At 42.4% G+C, this 20,999-nt stretch overlaps 1 protein-coding gene across 1 annotated transcript in view; it reads right to left on the reverse strand.

The window, feature by feature from the left end:
* Nucleotides 1-20,999, reverse strand: part of stub1 (STIP1 homology and U-Box containing protein 1) — a 35,899-nt gene that overhangs the window by 8,618 nt on the left and 6,282 nt on the right. The window contains exons 2-4 of the mRNA XM_078418242.1: nucleotides 4,914-5,112; nucleotides 2,615-2,780; nucleotides 1,101-1,191 (exon numbers count right to left, since the gene is read on the reverse strand). Of these exons, the coding sequence (XP_078274368.1) occupies nucleotides 1,101-1,191; nucleotides 2,615-2,780; nucleotides 4,914-5,112 (456 nt within the window). The remainder of the gene's footprint in view (nucleotides 1-1,100; nucleotides 1,192-2,614; nucleotides 2,781-4,913; nucleotides 5,113-20,999) is intronic.

The raw sequence follows: 20,999 nt of genomic DNA on the forward strand, positions 1-20,999 counted from the left end.
GGGACCATTTTGTTTGGAGTATAGCAAGTTTCAAGATAAACTAATTGAGGTGTAAAGACCACAAGAGATATGCCTAACAACATCAGGCTAAGGGACTGTCGGTGAAAACTAGCCTCTCGGCTAACTCGAGTACATTTACCTTTGTTTAAATGTCAATTAATGTACATTGTCCCTTTTTCAAATAAATTATTAAATATAAATAAGTGAACACTCAGTCTTTTTCCCAGGATAGAGCATTCTAAAACTAGAGGGCAAAAGCTTAAAGTGAGAGGGGAGAGATTTAAGAGGACCTCAATGGCAACGTTTTCACTTGGAGGGTAGTTCATATCTGGAAAGAGCTATCAGAGAAAACTATATAATCAAATACAATTATAATTTTCAAAAGCCATTTGGACAGATATATGGATCGGAAGGGTTTAGAGGGAAATGGGCCAATGCTAGGCACATGGGATGAGACCAGAATGTCAACTTAGTCAGCATGGACAAGGTGGTATATACAGTATCTCTATGAGTCTGACACAAATTAACATGTATGTAGCAGCAGTGACTGGGCCCAGGTATTTACCAAGGTGCCTTTATCAAATCACTGACACTGATCCATAGCCTTTAGAGACAGACCATAAAAAGATTTGCCTAAAACAGATTATTTCCAAAAATAGAAGGGATTTGCTACTTTGGAACACAACCTAGATATATTTTATCAAATACGTTCTACACTATTTACCCTGAGAGAAAAGAAGCAAAGTTTAATTATTGTATACATATTTTATATTGCCGATAACATTTAATTGCACAATTCAACTGCAATTTAGTAATTAAAGCCAAAAGCAAAGTCAAGTGTGGCATCTTTGTGTTTTCATAGATATATAGGATCCATCAAAGGCACAGAGAAAAATCAGTGCCTTAAAGATCTTTATTATCCCAGTTTCCAGAACATATCAGAGCAGTGCAAACATTCTCTAGGAAGCAGTTAGGTGATACCTTGGAACATAAAGCCAGTCACATAAGTTTAAAAAACATTATCATTACAATGTAACAGTCAGTAAAAATAATCCCCCAGAATACAACCAACAAGTTTTTTAAAAAAAATCAAGCCTTACGTGTCGGACTTCTATCTTTGCAATTTCCATTCGAGTTCGGGAATCATCCAGGGTTTCTTCATGGAGTTTTCGTTTACATTGTTCCACTTCCCTAACCACAATAAAAACGAAACAGTAACTATCACCAAATCACCATTTACAAGAACTAATCTTTGTAATCTGCAGTACTTTGTAATTCAGATTTTAGCAGGCTCACAAGTGCCAGAGTAAATCAATGAGTCAAGCAGCATCTCTGGAGAACATTGATAGGTGACGTTTCAGGTCAGGATGCTCTTCAGACTGGTTGTGGGATGGGGGGGGGGGGGGGGGGAGATAAGAAAGTGGAGAGGCGCAGGACACAGCCTGGCAGGTAAAGGGTTGATGCAGGTGAGGAGGGCTTTTGGATAGGTAGATCGTTGGACATAGGCCAGAAGTGAAAATGACAGTTTGAGACAAGCAGCTTAAAGCGTTGTAAATTTTGAAGCGAGAGGAAGGAATGTAGGTAGCAGGGTGGGGAGAAATAGGTTTGAGTCCTGGAGGGATTCAGGGAACAGGAAGGGAAAATGGTGGAGTGGGGGTGGAGGTTTGTGGGAGGGGTGGGAGTTATGTAGGTACCCAAAATCGGAAAATTCAATGTGGTGTTATTCCTCCAGTTTATGTGCGGCCTCTTTTTGGCAATAGAGGCGGCCCAGGACAGAATGGTCATTACGGGGATAGACACAAAAAGCTGGAGTACCTCAACGGGACAGGCAGCATCTCAGCAGAGAAGGAATGGGTGACGTTTCGGGTCGTGACCCTTCTTCAGACTGGTTTGGGCTAAGGGAAATGAGAGATATAGACAGTGATGTGGAGCGATAAAGACCATTATGGGAATGGGTAGAGTTAAAATGGTTATCAACTGGGAGATCCAGCAGGCCAGACTGAGTGCAAATAATAGGCGTCAGGTGATATTTGCCAAGTCTACGTTTGGTCTCGCCGATGTACAGGAGCGGTCTCTACGGAAGCAGAAAGGGGTGGAGACCGCTCCCTCTGCAACTCCCTGATTCACTCATCCCTTCCCACCCAAATCACCTTCTCCCCAGGTACTTTCCCCTGTAAACCTCGCAAGATATAACACCTTTCCATATACCTCCTACCTCACCTCCATCCAAGGACCCCAGCAATTTATCTAGGTGTACCTCGTCTAACCTCATTAACTGCAACCAGTGTTCCTGATAAGGCCTCTTGTACATCAGCACGTTTTTGGCCGTTATACTCGAAATCCTTTAGGGCCTAACTTTCATATCATCTATTTTCCTAGCAAGGCAATAAGAATGGGAAGAGTAGCAGAGGTCGAAATGCAGAGGGGAGTTTTCACAATGTGCAGTATTCACGGCTCGTTGTTCAGTGGAGAAGATTCTTTTCCATGCACAAAACAATAGGAAGCTAGAGAGCATTTAAGTGCATCCTAATCTTTACCATTAAATGCAACCCATTTTAGATATTCAAGCTATTTTACAGTTCTTTCAACTGTACACTGAAGCACTCAAACAAACCTTTCTTTTTCTGAGAGGATCAGTTTGGTGAGGTAGTCATGAAGATCATTCTCCTGCTGTATTCTTTTGTCTTCAATGTTGTTCCAGCGCTTCTTTTTCGCTATCCTCAGGGCACTTGGAATGTCATCCCCAAAATTCAGCCTTTGTTCTTTTGCTAAATTGTAAGCTGAAAAAAGAATTTGCATGCCAACTATTACAAAAAAAAATATTACCCTCACTTCCAAAGAGTGAGCATGGCTTACATGAGGGTAGACAATAGACAATAGGTGCAGGAGGAAGCCATTCGGCTCTTCGAGCCAGCACCGCCATTCAATGTGATCATGGCTGATCATTCTCAATCAGTACCCCGTTCCTGCCTTCTCCCCATACCCCCTGACTCCGCTATCCTTAAGGGCTCTATCTAGCTCTCTCTTGAATGCATTCAAAGAATTGGCCTCCACTGCCTCCTGAGGCAGAAAATTCCACAGATTTACAACTCTCTGACCAAAAAAGTTTTTCCTCATCTCAGTTCTAAATGGCCTACCCCTTATTCTTAAACTGTGGCCCCTTGTTCTGGACTCCCCCAACATTGGGAACATGTTTCCTGCCTCTAACGTGTCCAACCCCTTAATAAACTTATACGTTTCGATAAGATCTCCCCTCATCCTTCTAAGCCTTTACTTAACACATCTTACATTTTTCATAATTTTAAAGCACCAAGGAAAAGAACCTAACTTAGGTCAAATAAAGTTCTGTTCACTTCCAAAAATCTATGGTGAATTTTTATATATCTCTACAGCCTCCTAACGATCACACACTATGTAGATATGATTTTTTAAAATGCTTTTGCTATTGATTCTCATTAAATTGCTTTGATGTTTTTTTTAGATGGAAAAAGTTCCTCAATCCCCTTACAGGGCTACAGAGCATGACTTGTCTACATGAGAAACTGGGCAGTTGACAACGTGCACCAATGTCCCTTCCAAAACAAACTTTAGCAAAGCTTCACACCGGCTGAAAAACTATGTGGCTCCATATGTCAAGATCAGATTAAAACAGGATCTTGACATAAATAGGACTTCTAGCAGCTTGCGCAGGGCACCTTACAATCAGCAAACGAGGATTGGCAAAGACAATAAATTTAACCCTCAGACTATTGGTGCTGCCTGGAACGGTCACCTAGTTTAAAGCTCAAGGCCATATCACGCCAAGACATGATGGATGTACAAGAACATATTAGTTATGTTATTTGAAGAGCATCCAAAGACCCGAACTAACAATCTTAAATTGAATTCAAAATCCTAGTATAGCAGCTGGGGATTTTAAATTCAGCACATGAAACTCCAACTAGTGTCACAGATCATGAAACGGTCAGGTTGCTATCCTGACGCAACTACGACACTCATTTATTTTAGGGAAGGAAACCTAGAAGAGGTGGGGGCGGAACAAAGTCTGCCACCCCCACATCTCCTCCACCTTTCTCTCCCCAACTACAATCAGTCTGAAGGGTCCTGACCCAAAGAATTGTCTATCCATGTTCTCCAGAGATGCTGCCTGACCAGCATTTGGTGTCTATTTTACCCCTCCATACATTTCAGTTTCACTGAAAGACACAGAGATGGTTGATATAGAAAATGTCAAAGTGGTTTATCATGGCTGTACTTCTGAAAATGACCATATGCTGTGACCATGCATAGCAATCCTACACCATATCGTCTTAGAAATGCCATCCAATGGTATGAAAGTGTGAACATTTTTCACAGCCTAGTTTTTATATTTTTATCATTGATAAACACAGCCAATTGGCTTTCAGCACAACCATGTTCGGATTAAGCAGTTCATCAAAAGGTCACATTAGAAATATTCACAAAAAGTAGCCAATGTGATTACAATAAAGACTAGAGTTCAACAATGATAGCCTGATTAATTAAATGGATGAGCCAAACAGTAACTTCTCTCTGAACTCATTGTTAGGCAGTATCCAAAAGGCAGATTTTTTTTTTTTTTTAAATCAAAACTTTAAACCACTAAATTTGTGACTGGATACATCTGCATGACATATGGACATCACTAACCCTCCCTTCATCATTGCTGGGTCTAAACATAAAGACAGCCTCCCCACTCCATATTATGAGAGTACCTTTACCAGAGGACTGCCTTCAAGGGCAAGCTGGAATGAGTAATAATTGCTGGTCTTGCTAGTAAAGTCCTCTCATCCCAAAAATAACTGCAATGATTGAATCCCCTCGTCTTTCCTATTGATGGAGTTCTGCCCACAATTATGCATGGATTGACCATGAACCAAAGCTGGATCCCTGACCTCGATTCAGGTTGCCGATTGCTTCATCATAATTCTCCATTTCCACCAGGCACTGTCCCAGGAAGAAGTGAGCCTTAACAGATTGGCTGTCCAACTCCAGGGCATGTTTACAGTCTGCCACCGCCTTGTCGAACTGTTGCATCTTCACGTAGCACAGCGCACGGTTTGTGTAGTACACAGCCACAGATGGGTTACGGTTCTGAAAAACAAGCCCAAGTAAATTTGAGAACACAGTAGAAACTGACAGTTCCACTCAGCAAACGAAAGAGTACTACATGATGGAAGTAATGCCCCCAAGAAAAAAAAAATCAATATTGTATTAGAAAGTGGTGAATTAAAGTGCACAGTTAATTAAAAAGAATTGAGCAAAATGAAATTGTTTCTCAATTTTTTGCAAGCAGTGAGAGGAGAAGTATAAATAATAATTCTTAAAAGTCAGTGTGTAAAAACAAAATGCTGCAAATCACTGACCAACTGGGTCACTGATCACCTGATGTCGCAAATCTTTCCCACCTTGCTTGTCAGACGCAGCATAATGGAAACTCTGACAATCAAAGGCTCAACACCATCCAAGCCAAAGCAGCCTGCTCGATCCACCACTCTGAACATCCATTCACATCCAGATGGCATGACATGCACCACCTGCAAAATGCACTGCAATACCCACATGGGCATCTCTTCAAGACAGATTTACTACCAAGAAAGTCAAGGAGACCAGGCACACAAGAAAGCCAACTCCTGCAGGTAATCCCCCATCCCCACATATGATATGAACCTGGAAAGAACCAGTCATTTCTTCATCACTGGGTTTAAATCCTGGAATTCCTCAGCCACCAGCATTGTAGCACTACCTTAACCAGAAGGTCAGCAACAGTTCGGGACAGTGGCACACCACCACCATCTTGCCTTGCCAGTGATGCCGCCGACATCCCAAACGGTGATGTATCTGCTGTAAAATTCACTTTTATCATAATTTATACACCAGAACTGCTGGAAAAGTACAGCCTGGGACTACATAATGTGCTAAACATCCATTTCAAACTTTCAACTCATCCCAAAGTCCATTGCTCCCATTCTGTTCGCATTAAAGGTAACTATGCATTGCATTTTCTTTATTATTTATAGCAACTCATCAAATATCTGTATCTGCATCTGGTAAAGAGACTCAAAATGCTATAGTAACTCACCGAAGAAGGGTCGAGACGCAAAACGTCCCCCATTCCTTCTCCCCAGATATGCCGCCTGTCCTGCTGAGTTACTCCAGCATTTTGTGATACCTCCTTTATTTCCAATGCTACAACAAATAGTTTTTAATGTAATATGGAAAAAACATTCCATGACCCTTTACAGGAACAATCTTAGTTTTAGTTTCAGATTTAGAGATGCAGTGTGGAAACAGATCCTTCGGCCCACCAAGACTCCATACACTAACACGATTCTACACACTAGGGACGATTCACAACTTATACTGAAGCGAAGTAACCTACAAACCTGTACGCCTTTGGAGTGTGGGAGAAAACCAGAGCACCCAGAGAAAACCCAAGCGCTCACGGGAAGAACATACAAACTCCGTACAGACAGCACCCATAGTCAGGATCATACTCATGTATCTTGCACTGGAAGGCAGCAACTCCATTACCTCACCACCTTGTCGCCCCATTAAACAATCATTAAACATAATTAGGTGCTGAACCATGGATACATTTTTAGCAGTCGATCAAGTGGTGTTGAACTAAAGGATCTGCCATGACGTTATCAAATTAGGGAGCAAGCACGAGAGAGACCAAAGGGCCTAGCACCTGCTTTTAACAAAGATTCATATGCTTGGTCAAAGAACACATAAAACACATAAAAAGAGGAACCAAAATTAGAGAGTCATGAAAAATTAGGGTAGGGAAGTAGAGATTAGGTTTACTGCACGTTAATTGCATTGGAACCAAAATAAAGATGTACAATAGCCCAGCATTGAACAGAAAAAGAGCATGGAGGATTGTAAGCACATGGTTAGATTAACCTTACATTACACTACAGTGTTCCTTCAGAATTAGTAACAATGATTGTCCAACAAACCCTGTGTAAAGTTGCTCTTAAATCCATGCAAAGTAATTCTGAGTACATCCAAATTCACAACAGACGTGCAACTGATAAGATAACACATACCAAAGCCAAAATGTTTAGCATACTATTAATCAGTCCAAATTTTCTAACTTTTATAACACATATCAAGTACAAATCAAGTACAAAATCAAGTAACAACTACTTGGATCACTGTGGGGCGTTTGCTGAGTGTTGGTATTCATGTCTAAGTGTGCGTACGGGAAACCATTTTGGAACTTCCCAAAACTTTTCATCAAACGTAAATTCAAGTGGCAAACAGCTGAAGTCTTCACTAACACTGAGCCACATTTAGACAATAGACAATAGGTGCAGGAGTAGGCCATTCAGCCCTTCAAGCCAGCACCACCATTCAATGTGATCATGGCTGATCATTCTCAATCAGTATCCCGTTCCTGCCTTCTCCCCATACCCCCTGACTCCGCTATCCTTAAGAGCTCTATCTAGTTCCTCATTTTTCTCTCATCAGTAATGTTACAGGTTAGCTCAATTTATGAGCTGATTTATGACACCGAGATGTTATATTTTAGTCTGTCACATATACTAACAGTCTGCATATAAGATGCAATGTTTGAAATAAAATGTATTTTACTTATCATTTCCATTAGGCAGATGTGGTAATTAATGACAGGCAAAACCTAATGTAGTGGTATTTAAATTAATGCAATTTGATAGAGAAAATGCAAAATATTTATACAATTATCGTATAAATATTATTCCTAGTAAGATTCACGTGAATACATCTACAATTGGAAAGTATGAGTTTTTTTTCTCTGTTCAACAGGGAATTGATGGCAACAATACTGTAACCAGTTATTATAATGTTATTATAACTTATCCACAACTGTGTTATAGGCAGTGATAGTTAATTCTAAAATACCATACATATAATGTTCAGTAGACCCAATAGGGTAATACTCAAAATTGTAAACAGGAAACCCATTTTCAAATAGACTAATAATCAGAGAAGCCCAGCTACACAATAAATGTTTACTCAGAATGGAAAGTTGAGAAAAAATAAAAATCTTGACGCAATCATTAAGCTTTGTTATCATCAATACATTATCATTTTCAATTTTAATTAAATCCTACATCTTAATGCTATTTACAGGACGATGATTATTTTAATATATAATTCAGCAGCCAGATGGACTAGTTCAGAAAAAAAAGAGCTGATGAGATATGAATCAGGCTTTTATGATGGACAGGCTTTTAAGATAACAAAGGCTCAAAGTATAAAAAAAATGAAATGTAAAATGTGAAAGCACACTAATAACCATCATTTCCAACACATACTAGCCATTTCTTATGTCGTAATGCCAAAAATGCCAACCACATGCCGCACCGGTCAATAAAAGAGGCAGATATTTTTGGAACTGGATCTAGATCTAAAGCTACAAAAAAATCTGCTGGAGGAATGAAGCGCATCATGCAACATCTGTACTTGGAAAGGAGTGGTCGAAGCGATAGGTCAAAATTGTGCACTAGGACCCCACATCAGACATTTCATTTCCCCCAGATACTGATAGACCTCTTGAGTTTAGATTTAGCCCCCAGCTTTTACATGCTCCCGAGTCTTTAGATCAGAGGCTGATTATCCACAACTTTCATATCAGTGTTATTTAAAGTCAACAGGAATTTAAAAAAAATTGGATTAGGGAAAATAGACAGATGCATTGTACTGCAACTTCTATTTGATCAGATGATATCATCATATCATATCATATATCTACAGCCGGAAACAGGCCTTTTCGGCCCTCCAAGTCCGTGCCGCCCAGTGATCCCCGTACATTAACACTATCCTACACCCACTAGGGACAATTTTTACATTTACCCAGCCAATTAACCTACATACCTGTACGTCTTTGGAGTGTGGGAGGAAACCGAAGATCTCGGAGAAAACCCACGCAGGTCACGGGGAGAACGTACAAACTCCTTACAGTGCAGCACCCGTAGTCAGGATCGAACCTGTGTCTCCGGCGCTGCATTCGCTGTAAAGCAGCAACTCTACCGCTGCGCTACCGTGCCGCCCTGATATCTGATGGTTTCAGGTATAACAACCAATTGTTCAAATACACTATTCAGTAATTGGAATAATATGGTACGGTTGGAAAGCAGAGTTCAAGTGCCCGAAAGCATCTGCAATAACAGGTCCGTTACAGGCCACTGCAATAACTGGTCTATCATACATCCAACAGATTTCATCTGAATGTATTGTGTCCGCAAATCAGACATCAAAATCACATTGATACGAGGAAATGCAGGTGCTGGTTTACAAAAAAAAGACAAAGTGCTGGAGTAACTCAGCGGTTCAGGCAGCATCTCTGGAGATCATGGATAGATTACGTTTTCGGTTGGGACCCTTCTCCCGGCTGATTGTGGTGCGGAGAGGGGGTGGGGGGTTGATAGGCAAATACTTGGACAAAGGTCAGAGACGAAAGGCAAAATGTGTGAGACGAGGATAGAAGATGTGCAAATTGTGAAGCCAGAAGAAGCAATATGGATGGTGGTGGTGGGGGGGAAAGGGTGCGAGGCTAGGTGGGACACAGGGAAGATGGTGGCAGGAAAGAAAGAAGGGTTGTTTGTAAGTTATTTACTTAAAATTGGAGAAATCAATGTTCATACCATTAGATTATAAGCTACCCATGCTAAATATGGGCAGTCATGGTGGTGCAATGGTAGAGTTGCTTCCTTACAGCGAATGCAGCGCCGGAGACCCGGGTTCGATCCCGACTATGGGAGCTGTCTGGTACGGAGTTTGTATGTTCTTCCCGTGACCTGCGTGGGTTTTCTCCGAGATCTTCGGTTTCCTCCCACACTCCAAAGACGTGCAGGTTTGTAGGTTAATTGGTTTGGAAAATGTAAAAATTGTCGCTAGTCGGTGTAGGATAGTGCTAGTGTGCGGGGATCGCTGGTCGGCGCAGACCCGGTGGGCCGAAGGGCCTGTTTCCGCACTGTATCTCTAAACTAAACTAAAAAATATGAAGTGCTGTTCCTCCAGTTTGTGTGTGGCCTCACTCTGGCAAACGAGGAGGGCCAGGACAGAAAGGTCAGCATGTGCATGTGAACCTCTGCCTCACCTGGAAAAACTACTGGGGTTCCTGAATGGATGCGAGGGAGGATGCAAAGGCATGGGTGTCACATCTCCTAGGATTGCAGGGGAAAGAACCGGGGAGGGGGTAGTTTGGATGGGAAGGGTGGTGTGCACGACAGCAATCTCTGCGGAAGGTGGGGGGGGGGAATTCACTCTTAAACCGACATGCCGCCTTAACACTTATAAAACGCTTTGCCATTAATTCTAAAACTTGAATATCCCTCCACTAATTAATGAAATTTTTCAGTGATTAGATTGCGAGGCTTGTAAATTTTTTATCCATCTGAACGTGAATAATGCCTGCAAGAATGAACCGATTATATTAAAAAGTGGATTGAAGTGTTCAAAAATAGCAAAGGATCTATCAAACTGTTTATAGGTTGATATGATGAAATATTAAATAATATCTACTGCAAATTAATAACTCAGAACTTTGATATTAAACTAAAATATGTTTCATGAATTATAAAACTGATTATATAAAAGAGGAGAATGCTCCCACATGTTGAAGAAAAAAATGATATAGGGTTCACAGATGTTAAAGACATGGAAGATGGAGTAAGTATCCCCTTAGTCTAATCAGTTTCAATATCATGCACAGTAGAGTCAGTTTTCCAATGGTCTCAAAACACATCAATTATGATAACTGCATTTCTACAAATAAAATTTCTATCTTTGATCTGTTTTTGAGAAAAGTTGCATCAGCGCATTAGTAATGAATGCAGTTATTACAACACAACATACAGTGATCCGCAATGCCTCCTGAACTCCAGGAACAAACTGCAACACCATATTCTATTTCAAAAAATATATTCTAACTGCTCCTTTTTCTTCTTAAGCATGTCCAAGTTTACACAATATTTATACCAAAAATAATAATTGAAAAGTCAAACTATACTAGTTCCCCAGCTTCTTCTCAGCCTAGTCAATAACACCATTTTCTTCCGTGAACAACCTTCTCAAAAAAAAAGTCCATGGCTGTTCAGTATTTCCCTGTGAACTCTCCAGTATCAGTGATATCCTTGCAGATTCTTCACCCTACACCTCTCCCCCACTTGCTGCATGGCCTTGGCATTGTTCATTTTTGGTATTTAACCATTTATCTGCACGCAAGCCATACATTTTGGTGATAGCGTGTTAAAAAATGACGAGGCAAAAAATTTACGCACACACACCCTTCCCTGGATGAATAGGACCATAGTAAGCAGAAAACAGCAAAGGAAAAAAAGCAGGAATATAAGCACGTTTTTAAATGGTCAGGAAAATCAGTCAAGTAAATCTCTCCAAAGGTTCACCAGTAATTGTAAAAGGGAATAGGGACAGGTGAGGGGGGGGGGGAATTAAGAGAAATCAGAGGCAATGGAACAGAAGCTGAACAGGTTAACTTGGATTCGGGACCAGGAACCAGCCCGGAGGACAATAGACAATAGGTGCAGGAGTAGGCCACTCGGCCCTTCGAGTCAGCACCACCATTCAATGTGATCATGGCTGATCATTCTCAATCAGTACCCCGTTCCTGCCTTCTCCCCATACCCCCTGACTCCGCTATCCTTAAGAGCTCTATCTAGCTCTCTCTTGAATGCATTCAGAGAATTGGCCTCCACTGCCTTCTGAGGCAGTGAATTCCACAGATTTACAGCTCTCTGACAGAAAAAGTTTTTCCTCATCTCCGTTCTAAATGGCTTACCCCTTATTCTTAAGGACCCGAACACCCAGCCGGCCACGGCCTGTCGAGGGAAGCCGCTGGGCCCGGACTCTGCTCGTCCCCCGGACAGGAGAGTCCAGGAGGAGGGAGCCTTCGGAGAAGTCAGGCATGAGGAGCTAGGACTGGTAGAAGCGGGGACTGGGGTAATGCGTCCAAGTTCAAAATCGTCTGCAGGGGGCCGTCTTGAGACACAAGGAGGAGAGGGACATTGATTCGTGGGCCTTCTGGGCAAGCGTGACAAGAGTATGCCCCTGCAGGAGCCTGGGAGTCACCTGGCACAGGAGCTGCTCCAGTAGACCGAGCGCACGGGCGGAACGGTCTTTGGCAATGGCGCCAAAACAGGGCAGCGCCCGCATGTGTAAATATGCAAAATAAACTTCAGTGCAGTTGCACGTGTGACAAATGGAAAAACATTTTCAACTGCAACAAAAGGTATTTTGGAATTTGTATTAAATCCAGAGGCAAAATATGAAATTAATCTGAAATCAAAAATTTAAAAATCAAGTTTGCAAAATTTAGTGACGACAAGGGGGGGGGGATAAATGAGATGCAATTTTTCTGCAATGTTATTACCATCACCTATTCAATACCCAGGGGAGAACTACTGGCCCAATTCTGAAAAACAAAACAAAACAAACACGGTGGTTGCTGGAGCTAGATATGTTCGATAGTCTGCAGCAAGCGGCTTGCCATGTAGCCCTCTCACAAACTCTCCAGGTCACAGGCATATGGTGAAGTCTTCTTCATTTAACGGGTGCAATGAGGAAACGTAACACCATTCACCATTCAGGGGCGGCACGGTAGCGCAGCGGTAGAGTTGCTGCTTTACAGCGAATGCAGCGCTGGAGACTCAGGTTCGATCCTGACTACGGGTGCTGCACTGTAAGGAGTTTGTACGTTCTCCCCGTGGGTTTTCTCCGAGATCTTCGGTTTCCTCCCACACTCCAAAGACGTACAGGTATGTAGGTTAATTGGCTGGGTAAATGTAAAAATTGTCCCTAGTGAGTGTAGGATCTGAAATCTGAAATCATCATCATTGGTCCAAAAATGCTCACCAAATCCACCCAAAACTTCATCCTCAACATTGATGGTCTCCCAGTATCCACCTCACCTCACATCCGGAATCTTGGAATCATCCTTGATCAAACCCTCTCCTTCGACAAACACATCAAACACATCACAAAGACAGCCTTCTTCCACCTCAAAAACATTGCCCGTCTCCGTCCATCCCTCTCCTCCACAGCTGCAGAAACCCTCATCCACGCCTTCATCACCTCCCGTCTGGACTACTGCAACAGCCTCCTCTATGGCTCACCCTCAAAAATCATCAATAAACTTCAATACATTCAAAACTCCGCTGCCCGTCTACTCACACACACCTCGATCCGTGACCATATCACCCCCGTCCTTTATAAACTCCACTGGCTCCCCATCCCCCAGAGAATCCAGTACAAAATCCTCCTCATAACCTACAAAGCCCTCCATAACCTGGCCCCATCCTACCTGACCGACCTCCTCCACAGGCACACTCCCACCTGCACCCTCCGCTCTGCCGCTGCCAATCTCCTATCCCCCCACATCCGGACTAAACTCAGATCCTGGGGGGACAGGGCTTTCTCCATCGCTGCTCCCACCCTATGGAACTCACTACCCCAAACCGTTAGAGACTCCCCCACACTCACCACATTCAAAACATCGCTGAAGTCTCACCTGTTCAGTACTGCCTTCAACCACTGAAGGTCACCTCACCTACTGTCTCCTTTCTCTGTTCATTTATTTATTTACTTATTTATCTATTTATTAATTTCCCTATGTTCTCAAAATCTCTGTAAAGCGTCTTTGAGTATATGAAAAGCGCTATATAAATAAAATGTATTATTATTATTAGGATAGTGTTAATGTACGGGGATCACTGGGCGGCACGGACTTGGAGGGCCTAAAAGGCCTGTTTCCGGCTGTATATATATGATATGATGATATGATTATCACTCCTAGACAGCAGGTGCTGCTTAATTAAAAAAGCACAAAGCAACTCAGTAAGTCAGGCACCATCTCTAGCGATCACGGATAGGTGACGGGTTTGGTTGGGACCCTTCTTCAGACTGATTGTTGTGGGAGAGGTGGTCGGAGAAAGCTGGAAGAGGAAGGGACATGACAAAGCCTGGCAAGGGATAAGTAGATATAGATGGGGGTTGGTGGTTGCCATGAGGTTGATAGGTAGATGGTTGGGTAAAGGCCAGAAAGAAAAGGACAAAAAGTGAGTTGAGGATAAAGAGGTGCAAATAAATATTGAAGCTAAAGGAAGGAATACAGGTGGGCAGGGATGGGAAACGAAGGAAAGGGGAAGGGAAAAAATAGCTGTGAATTCAGATGGGGCATGGCGAAAAGAAACAAAAGGTTTGTAGGTTAGCTACCTAAAATCGGTGACTTTAATGTTCATACCATAAGGTTGCAAGTTACCAGATTGGAATGAGTGGTGCTGTTCCGCTAGTTTGCGTGTGGCCTCCCTCTGGCAATGGAGGCGGCCCAGGACTGAAAGGTCGGTATGGCAATGGGAAGTGGAGTTAAGTTGGTTAGCAAATGGAGAGATCCAGCACACCTTGGCGGACCCAACACAAGTGTTCGTCGAAGCAGTCGTGTTGGATGCAGACATTGTTGAGGTGAGAGGCAAGGACCAGTGGAACTCTACTCTTGTTCCATCTGGCAGGAGGAGAAGCAAGAACACATTGATTTATTATCTGCACCACTAACTACCACCCTGCCCTCAAAATCATCTGGACTATCTCTGACACTTCTCTCCCCTTTCTCGATCTCTGTGTCCATCACAGGGGACAGGCATTCTAAAACCTACCAAATCCCAGTTATCTGGACTACACCTCCTCCTACCTGCCTCTTGCAAAGATGCTATTCCCTTCTCACTATTTCTTCTTCTCCGCCCCATTAGCTCCCAATATGAGGCTTTCCATACTGCGACATGAAATGTTCACTTTCGTTAGTAAAAACAGTTTCCATTCTGCGGTCACACATGGATCCCTCACCTGCATTTGTTCTGCTCTTGCCTCCCCTCCCCCCCCATGCGGAACAAGGATAAAGTTCCCCTGGCCCTCACCTTTCACCCAACTTCTGCAACCAACACATTTCATCCAACTTCTGCAACCAACACATTTCACCCACTTTCAACGTGATCCCACCATCGGCCGCAGCGAGACTCCAGACAGGTACCCGTAAAAGGGGCCACATCACCCTGATTCTGGTCTCTCTCCACTGGCTCCCAGTATGGTACAGAATCGATTTCAAGCTCCTCCTACTTGCATATAAAGCCCTAAACAGGCTTGCCCCCCCCCCCCCCCCCCCATATCAAAAATCCTCTAACCCACCACTCAAACCCCAGGTCCCTCAGGTCGGCCGACTCGGGGCTACTGACTATCCCGCGGTCTAGGCTTAAACTCAGGGGTGACAGCGCTTTTACGGTTGCAGCTCCTAGACTGTGGAACAGCATCCCACTCCCCATCAGAACTGCCCCCTCCATCGACTCCTTTAAGTCCAGGCTCAAAACCTATTTCTATTCTCGAGCGTTTGAGGCCCTCTGAGGGGACGCTGTGAACTGTTTATGTCTGTGTTGTTAGGTTTGTGTACTATTGTATGTTCTTTTTTAGTTCCTGAGCTGATGTACAGCACTTTGGTCAACGTGGGTTGTGTTTAAATGTGCCACACAAATAAAATTGACTTGACTTTCCATCCCCACCCCTTTCCACCATCCGCAGAGACTGCTCCCTCCGCAACTCCTCGACTCACTCATCCCTCCCCACCCAAACCACCCTGTCCCCAGGTACTTTTCTCTGCAACTGCACTCAGGAGATGTCACACCCATCACTTGATAGTATGTTTTCCTCAACAAAAAAAAGATTGCAGTGAAATGCACACTTATCAATGCTACCATCCGGCAGGTTTATAAGTCATACATTTTATTTCTAATGATGTTTTATTTTTGCACAGTCTTCTTTCGGTTAGAATTTTGTTTGTCATTGATGTATGATATGTTGGTCTGTGTTTTGGTTGTGGCTGTGCCTGTGACATTGCTGCAAGCACGACTTCTCATTGCACCTGTACCTCACCATACTCTCGCATAGGACAATAACCCTGAAGCTGAACCTGATTTTGGCACATGATCTAGTTCACGGCAGCACCAGGTGATTGCACTGTTTCATGTGGCACAAGAAAGCAAGCTATTATAACATGACGCATTGCTTTTCTTCAAAGGACACAAACTACTGACATCAGATAATCAACCAAATAAGAGCAGCTGACGTTAAACGTAACAAACAGCCTATATTTACACGCATGACACAACCACACAAATCACAAGTCTGTATTCCGGTACAGCTTCCATCCCATAGTTTCATACAGACACTCATAAAAACATGGATGAATCAGCCAAGAAAATCTACTTACACAGAAGTAATAAGGAATTAATTTAAATTTAAGGTTATGAAGTGTATTCATGTGTTTCCTAGTCTGGCATGTTTTTGAAGCCAATGAAATACACAAGTAATTGACCATTGCAACCTTAAAAACAGCACCTAGATTTCTGCTCCGTAAGCTCCCACAAATACTAACCTAATAAATGAAAAGATAATTCTCTTTGTATGCTATTCATGAAGGGATAAATTTTAGTCAAGCCAAAAAGTGCAACGGAGCCTTTTATATCAGCCAAAGAGAAGGAAATGGCATTAGTTTGACATCTTGGCAGTAGCCAACTCTCCCAGAGTGGTGACTTAGACTTTTTTCCCCGCAGAGCCACAGGGGAAATTGAAGCTATAAATCTCTGACTCAGGGACAAGGGTATTTTCATGGCTCACACTTGAGGCAAGAAAAGTCTTGTTGTTGGGACATTTTCTTAAAGAACTTGCACTTTTTAAACAGTGGTAAATAACATCCTTCCCTAATTACTGACAAGGCGATCTTTGAGCTTTATTGCTCTGGTGATAATTATGGGGGAAATGTCAGTATGCATTGCAGGGCAGATCCACTGCAAATAATTCGAAGACTGGGGGCGAGGCTGGTAAAGCATTGTAGCAGCTCTAGGTTTCTCCTAAGATGAGAGCAAGAAACCAATGAGTGAAAGTACATGAGGGTTTCCATACCAAAATTTAAAAAACCCATTTAAAAACAAAATAAACCAAGGTAGTTTCAGGCATTGGACCATTGCCAAGATTCTCTCCAGACTTGTTTACTTTCAATCTTTAGGACTGTAGAGAGCAGCAGTAGGCCACTTTGCTCTCAGGCCCCTCTAATGAAACCACAGCTTGTCACCATGTTAAACAAATGTACTTTGATTCTGTTGACTTTAGGACATTTGTCCAACAAAAATCCAAGTAACATATTTAGAGGCACGCTTATTTAATCCAAATGGGTTAAAGTAAATAAATGCAGGGATGCTGCTTCCTAGTCTTCACCGGCAATGACACATTTTGTACAATAAACATTTGGTTATTGGAACTTATTCCTATTCTCAAATTATAAAGGTTAATATCATGCATCTCAATGTTGCCATTTGAGGCAACCGTTCCTAATGATTTAGGTATTACCTCAAAAATTGTGTACCCAGGACAAGTTATGCAAATCCTGGTAATGGGGCCAATGATTTGACATCAGGAAGGTGAACAATCTGGGAAATATTCTAACTGGACCAATTTGCAGTAAATGTTAAGGTAATATTCTCATGATCATTTTTAAACATATCCCGTCTCTAGATTTGGTCATATCATAAACTAGTTGGGACATCAGCATTGACCAAAATGTTGACCATGTATTTGCAATTTAAACTTCATTACTAACAGCGTCTTTCTGGTCTAAATATTAAGACAATAAGTAACGTTTTGCCTGCATGCAGCCTTACCGATCTCCTGCCACAGGGACACTCTCTCTGCTTCAATTCCTTCCTGTCCTGCCGATTTCAAAAAATAATTGATATTTATAGTGCTAGCGAGCGTAGGAGAAGGCAGCTAAGGCTGGCTCCGTGACCAACAATTCACGCACTGTTCGGGAGCACAGAGGGCACTATCTGAGGAAGAAGACCTCCGTCACACCTGGACTATTATACATAAAATTGTCATTGAACGACAATTTAATATTCCAGTTCATTAAATGGAATAAAATATGTAAAACTGTATAGCAGAAATTCAGATGTTGCTCACAGAGCAGGTTAAATCGGAGCAGAATCTACGAGATAAAACACCACATTGCTGGTTCATACCCAACAGTATGACTCTGAGATCCCATACCTTGGGGTACGGACTTCAATCGACAAATTGATGAGACGCAATAATACAATCTAACCAAAGTAAACTTTGAATATAAGACTTTTAAAAAAATAATTACAATTTGGTTTGTCATTTCCCTGTGTGGTAGGTATGTTAGAAGACTTATTAAGTTGTGTAATCGAGAAGAGCATATTAAAAGAATGTAAATAGACCAAGTCTTAAGGAATTGTATGGACATCTACTTTAGGTTAGTGTAAGGAAAAGGAGTACACTTTATTAACGAGTCTTGTGGCTGTTAAGTCAAATGGTTCAGTTACACAATTCTGTGAAGCTCGAGCACACAGAGAGCAAAAAGGAATACAATAAAAAAACAAAGTTCTAAAGTAACTCAGCAGGTCAGGCAGCATTTCTGGAGAACATGGATACATGATGTTTTGAGCCGGGACCTTTCCTTGTCCCTAACCAAAATGGAATGAATGCCGAGCTTCAAACAGAGTTGGAATGTGGAAACAGTGAAGTGATGTTTCAAAATGGTGTCTTGTCTGAAACCTTTCCCGCAAACTACAATCAGGTTTGTACATGATAATCTTGGAGCAGGTACATGGCAAATTTACCAGAATGAAAACAAGAGTAAAATTATGAGGAATGGCTGCACACCTTGTGAATTCATTCCTTTTAATGTTGGTCTGAGAGGCAAACCTCAAAAGCAAAAATAGTATCCCATTCATATGCTGATAAACCTAATCCACAGGCTTCTATGAGGCATTATAAAGAAGTGTCTCATTGTACCATCAATGCCGCTAATCCAGAGCCCAACATGAACATCTTAAACAAACCCATTGTCAAGGTAGGAGCAACATTTAAATAACTGTTCAAGTTAGGAACTATAACTGTAATGTGATAGTGTATACACAACAAAGGGAAGAAATAAAGAAACACGTGACACCAGAGGGTCTGCAAACAAAACCTAATGAGGGAATTGGAGAAGATGAAACTGCCTCTGAAGCACTCACTTAATTTAGTCATTTAATCTGTCCCAATTATGAAATTATTAGCTATTATTTTTAAAAGAGGCAGTGATTGCATTAAAAATGTATTGCTAATGAGGTAAACACTTAGTAGTTGTAGTAACAAATATGCACCAACTATTCATTTAAGCTAAAAAATAATGACATGAATGTTATGGCACTTTGCTGCATGAATACAAAACGTTCAAACTATACCTATAATTTAAGTTTTCTGCAAACTACGGACTCACAGAATTACAGAATGGTTACAGCAATGAACAAAGTCATTTGGTCCATAAAGTCCAAACCAGCTACAGGTCCACCACCGATTTTCCGGCACCTTTGGTTCCAGAGCTTTTCTGGATTATCCGTTTTGCTAAACCAACAGAGGTCATGGCCTCCGAGAAGAGTCCAACAGTACCGGAACGGTCCACCTAGGCCACCGAGGGACAGAGATAATAGCCCACAAAGGCAGCCTTGGAAGTCAGCTGTGGGAACGCATCTGCTGGCTCTGGCTGGGCCCGAGTTGCAGAGCCCCTGCCGCAGGGGACAAATTCCACCCGTCCATCAGCGCAGAAGTCCCAATGAGGTAGAGAGCGGACGTCTTAACCGGCCTGGGCGCCACATTTTCGAAGGGATTTCAAGTGCGCTCTCATGACTTTGTCCGGATTAAAGGAGGCGCAGGACCATCAGTTGCTGGGAAAGTGGTGGTGGTGGACCTGTAATGCCTCTCCCGCAGATTCTTTCCTTTCAGATGTTTATCCAGCTCCATTTTCAATGTTAAAATGAATAAGCGTTCATTACTACTATCCCTAACAATGCACTCCAGACCCTCTGTTCTCGTGTTAGTTTCAGTTCTTTTACCAATCATCCTCATTATAAATCTCCTGATCCTTGACCCTGCTGACACATGGAACAGTTCCCTTTGTCTGCACCCTTACGGTTTTAAATTTCAACAATTGGGTGATTTACACATGCATACATTTGTTTCATGTTCATCATAATCAATCAATTGGTTTTACAATTTATACAAAACATAAATATTACACAGAATGGCTTTAATCTGATTGGATTTAGAATTAAAAACAAGACCAACATCCAAAGGTGAAGTTCCATACATAATGAGCAGCATTGTACAGAAAGAATTGATTTTTTGTCAACAAAGGTAGAATTATGTGACAAATTCTAAAGCTTTGAACATGATTTGCAGCAAAATCTTATTACTATGCATCTTCCTGCATTCGCCACCAACACCATCGTCAAATTTGCAGATGACACAACAGTGATCAGGCTGATCTCCAACGGCGATGAATCAGCCTACAGAGCAGAGGTGCAGAACCTGGCAAGCTGGTGCTCAGAGAACAACCTGTCCCTAAACACAGCTAAGACCAAGGAGCTAATCATCAACTTTAGAAGGCCACAGAATGAGGAATACGCTCCAGTCTTCATCAACGGGGACAGAGTGGAGAGAGTGTCCAGCTTCAGGTTTCTGGGCACACACATTTCAGTGGACCTCACATGGCCCACTAACACCGCTGTGCTGGTCAAGAACGCACAGCAACGGCTGTTTTTGGACGCAGAAAAAGGCTGGTCTGCCCCAACAGTTGCTGATGACCTTCTACCGCTGCACTACAGAGAGCATCCTGACATACGGCATCTATGAGTGGTATATCAGCTGCACGGCAGCGGATAGGAGAGCTCTTCAGCGGGTCGTCTGCAGAGCGCAGAAGATCATTGGGACACAGCTACCAGCCCTGGAGGACATCTACAACGCGCACTGCCTCAGGAAAGCCACCAGCATCTACAAGGACTCCACACACCCGTGCCACCGTCTGTTTGAACTACTTCCATCTGGCAGACGTTACAAGGCCTTCTACGCCCCCACCTCCAGACTAAGAAACA

Source organism: Rhinoraja longicauda, chromosome 21 (assembly GCF_053455715.1).
Source record: "Rhinoraja longicauda isolate Sanriku21f chromosome 21, sRhiLon1.1, whole genome shotgun sequence".
Lineage (NCBI taxonomy): Eukaryota > Metazoa > Chordata > Chondrichthyes > Rajiformes > Arhynchobatidae > Rhinoraja > Rhinoraja longicauda.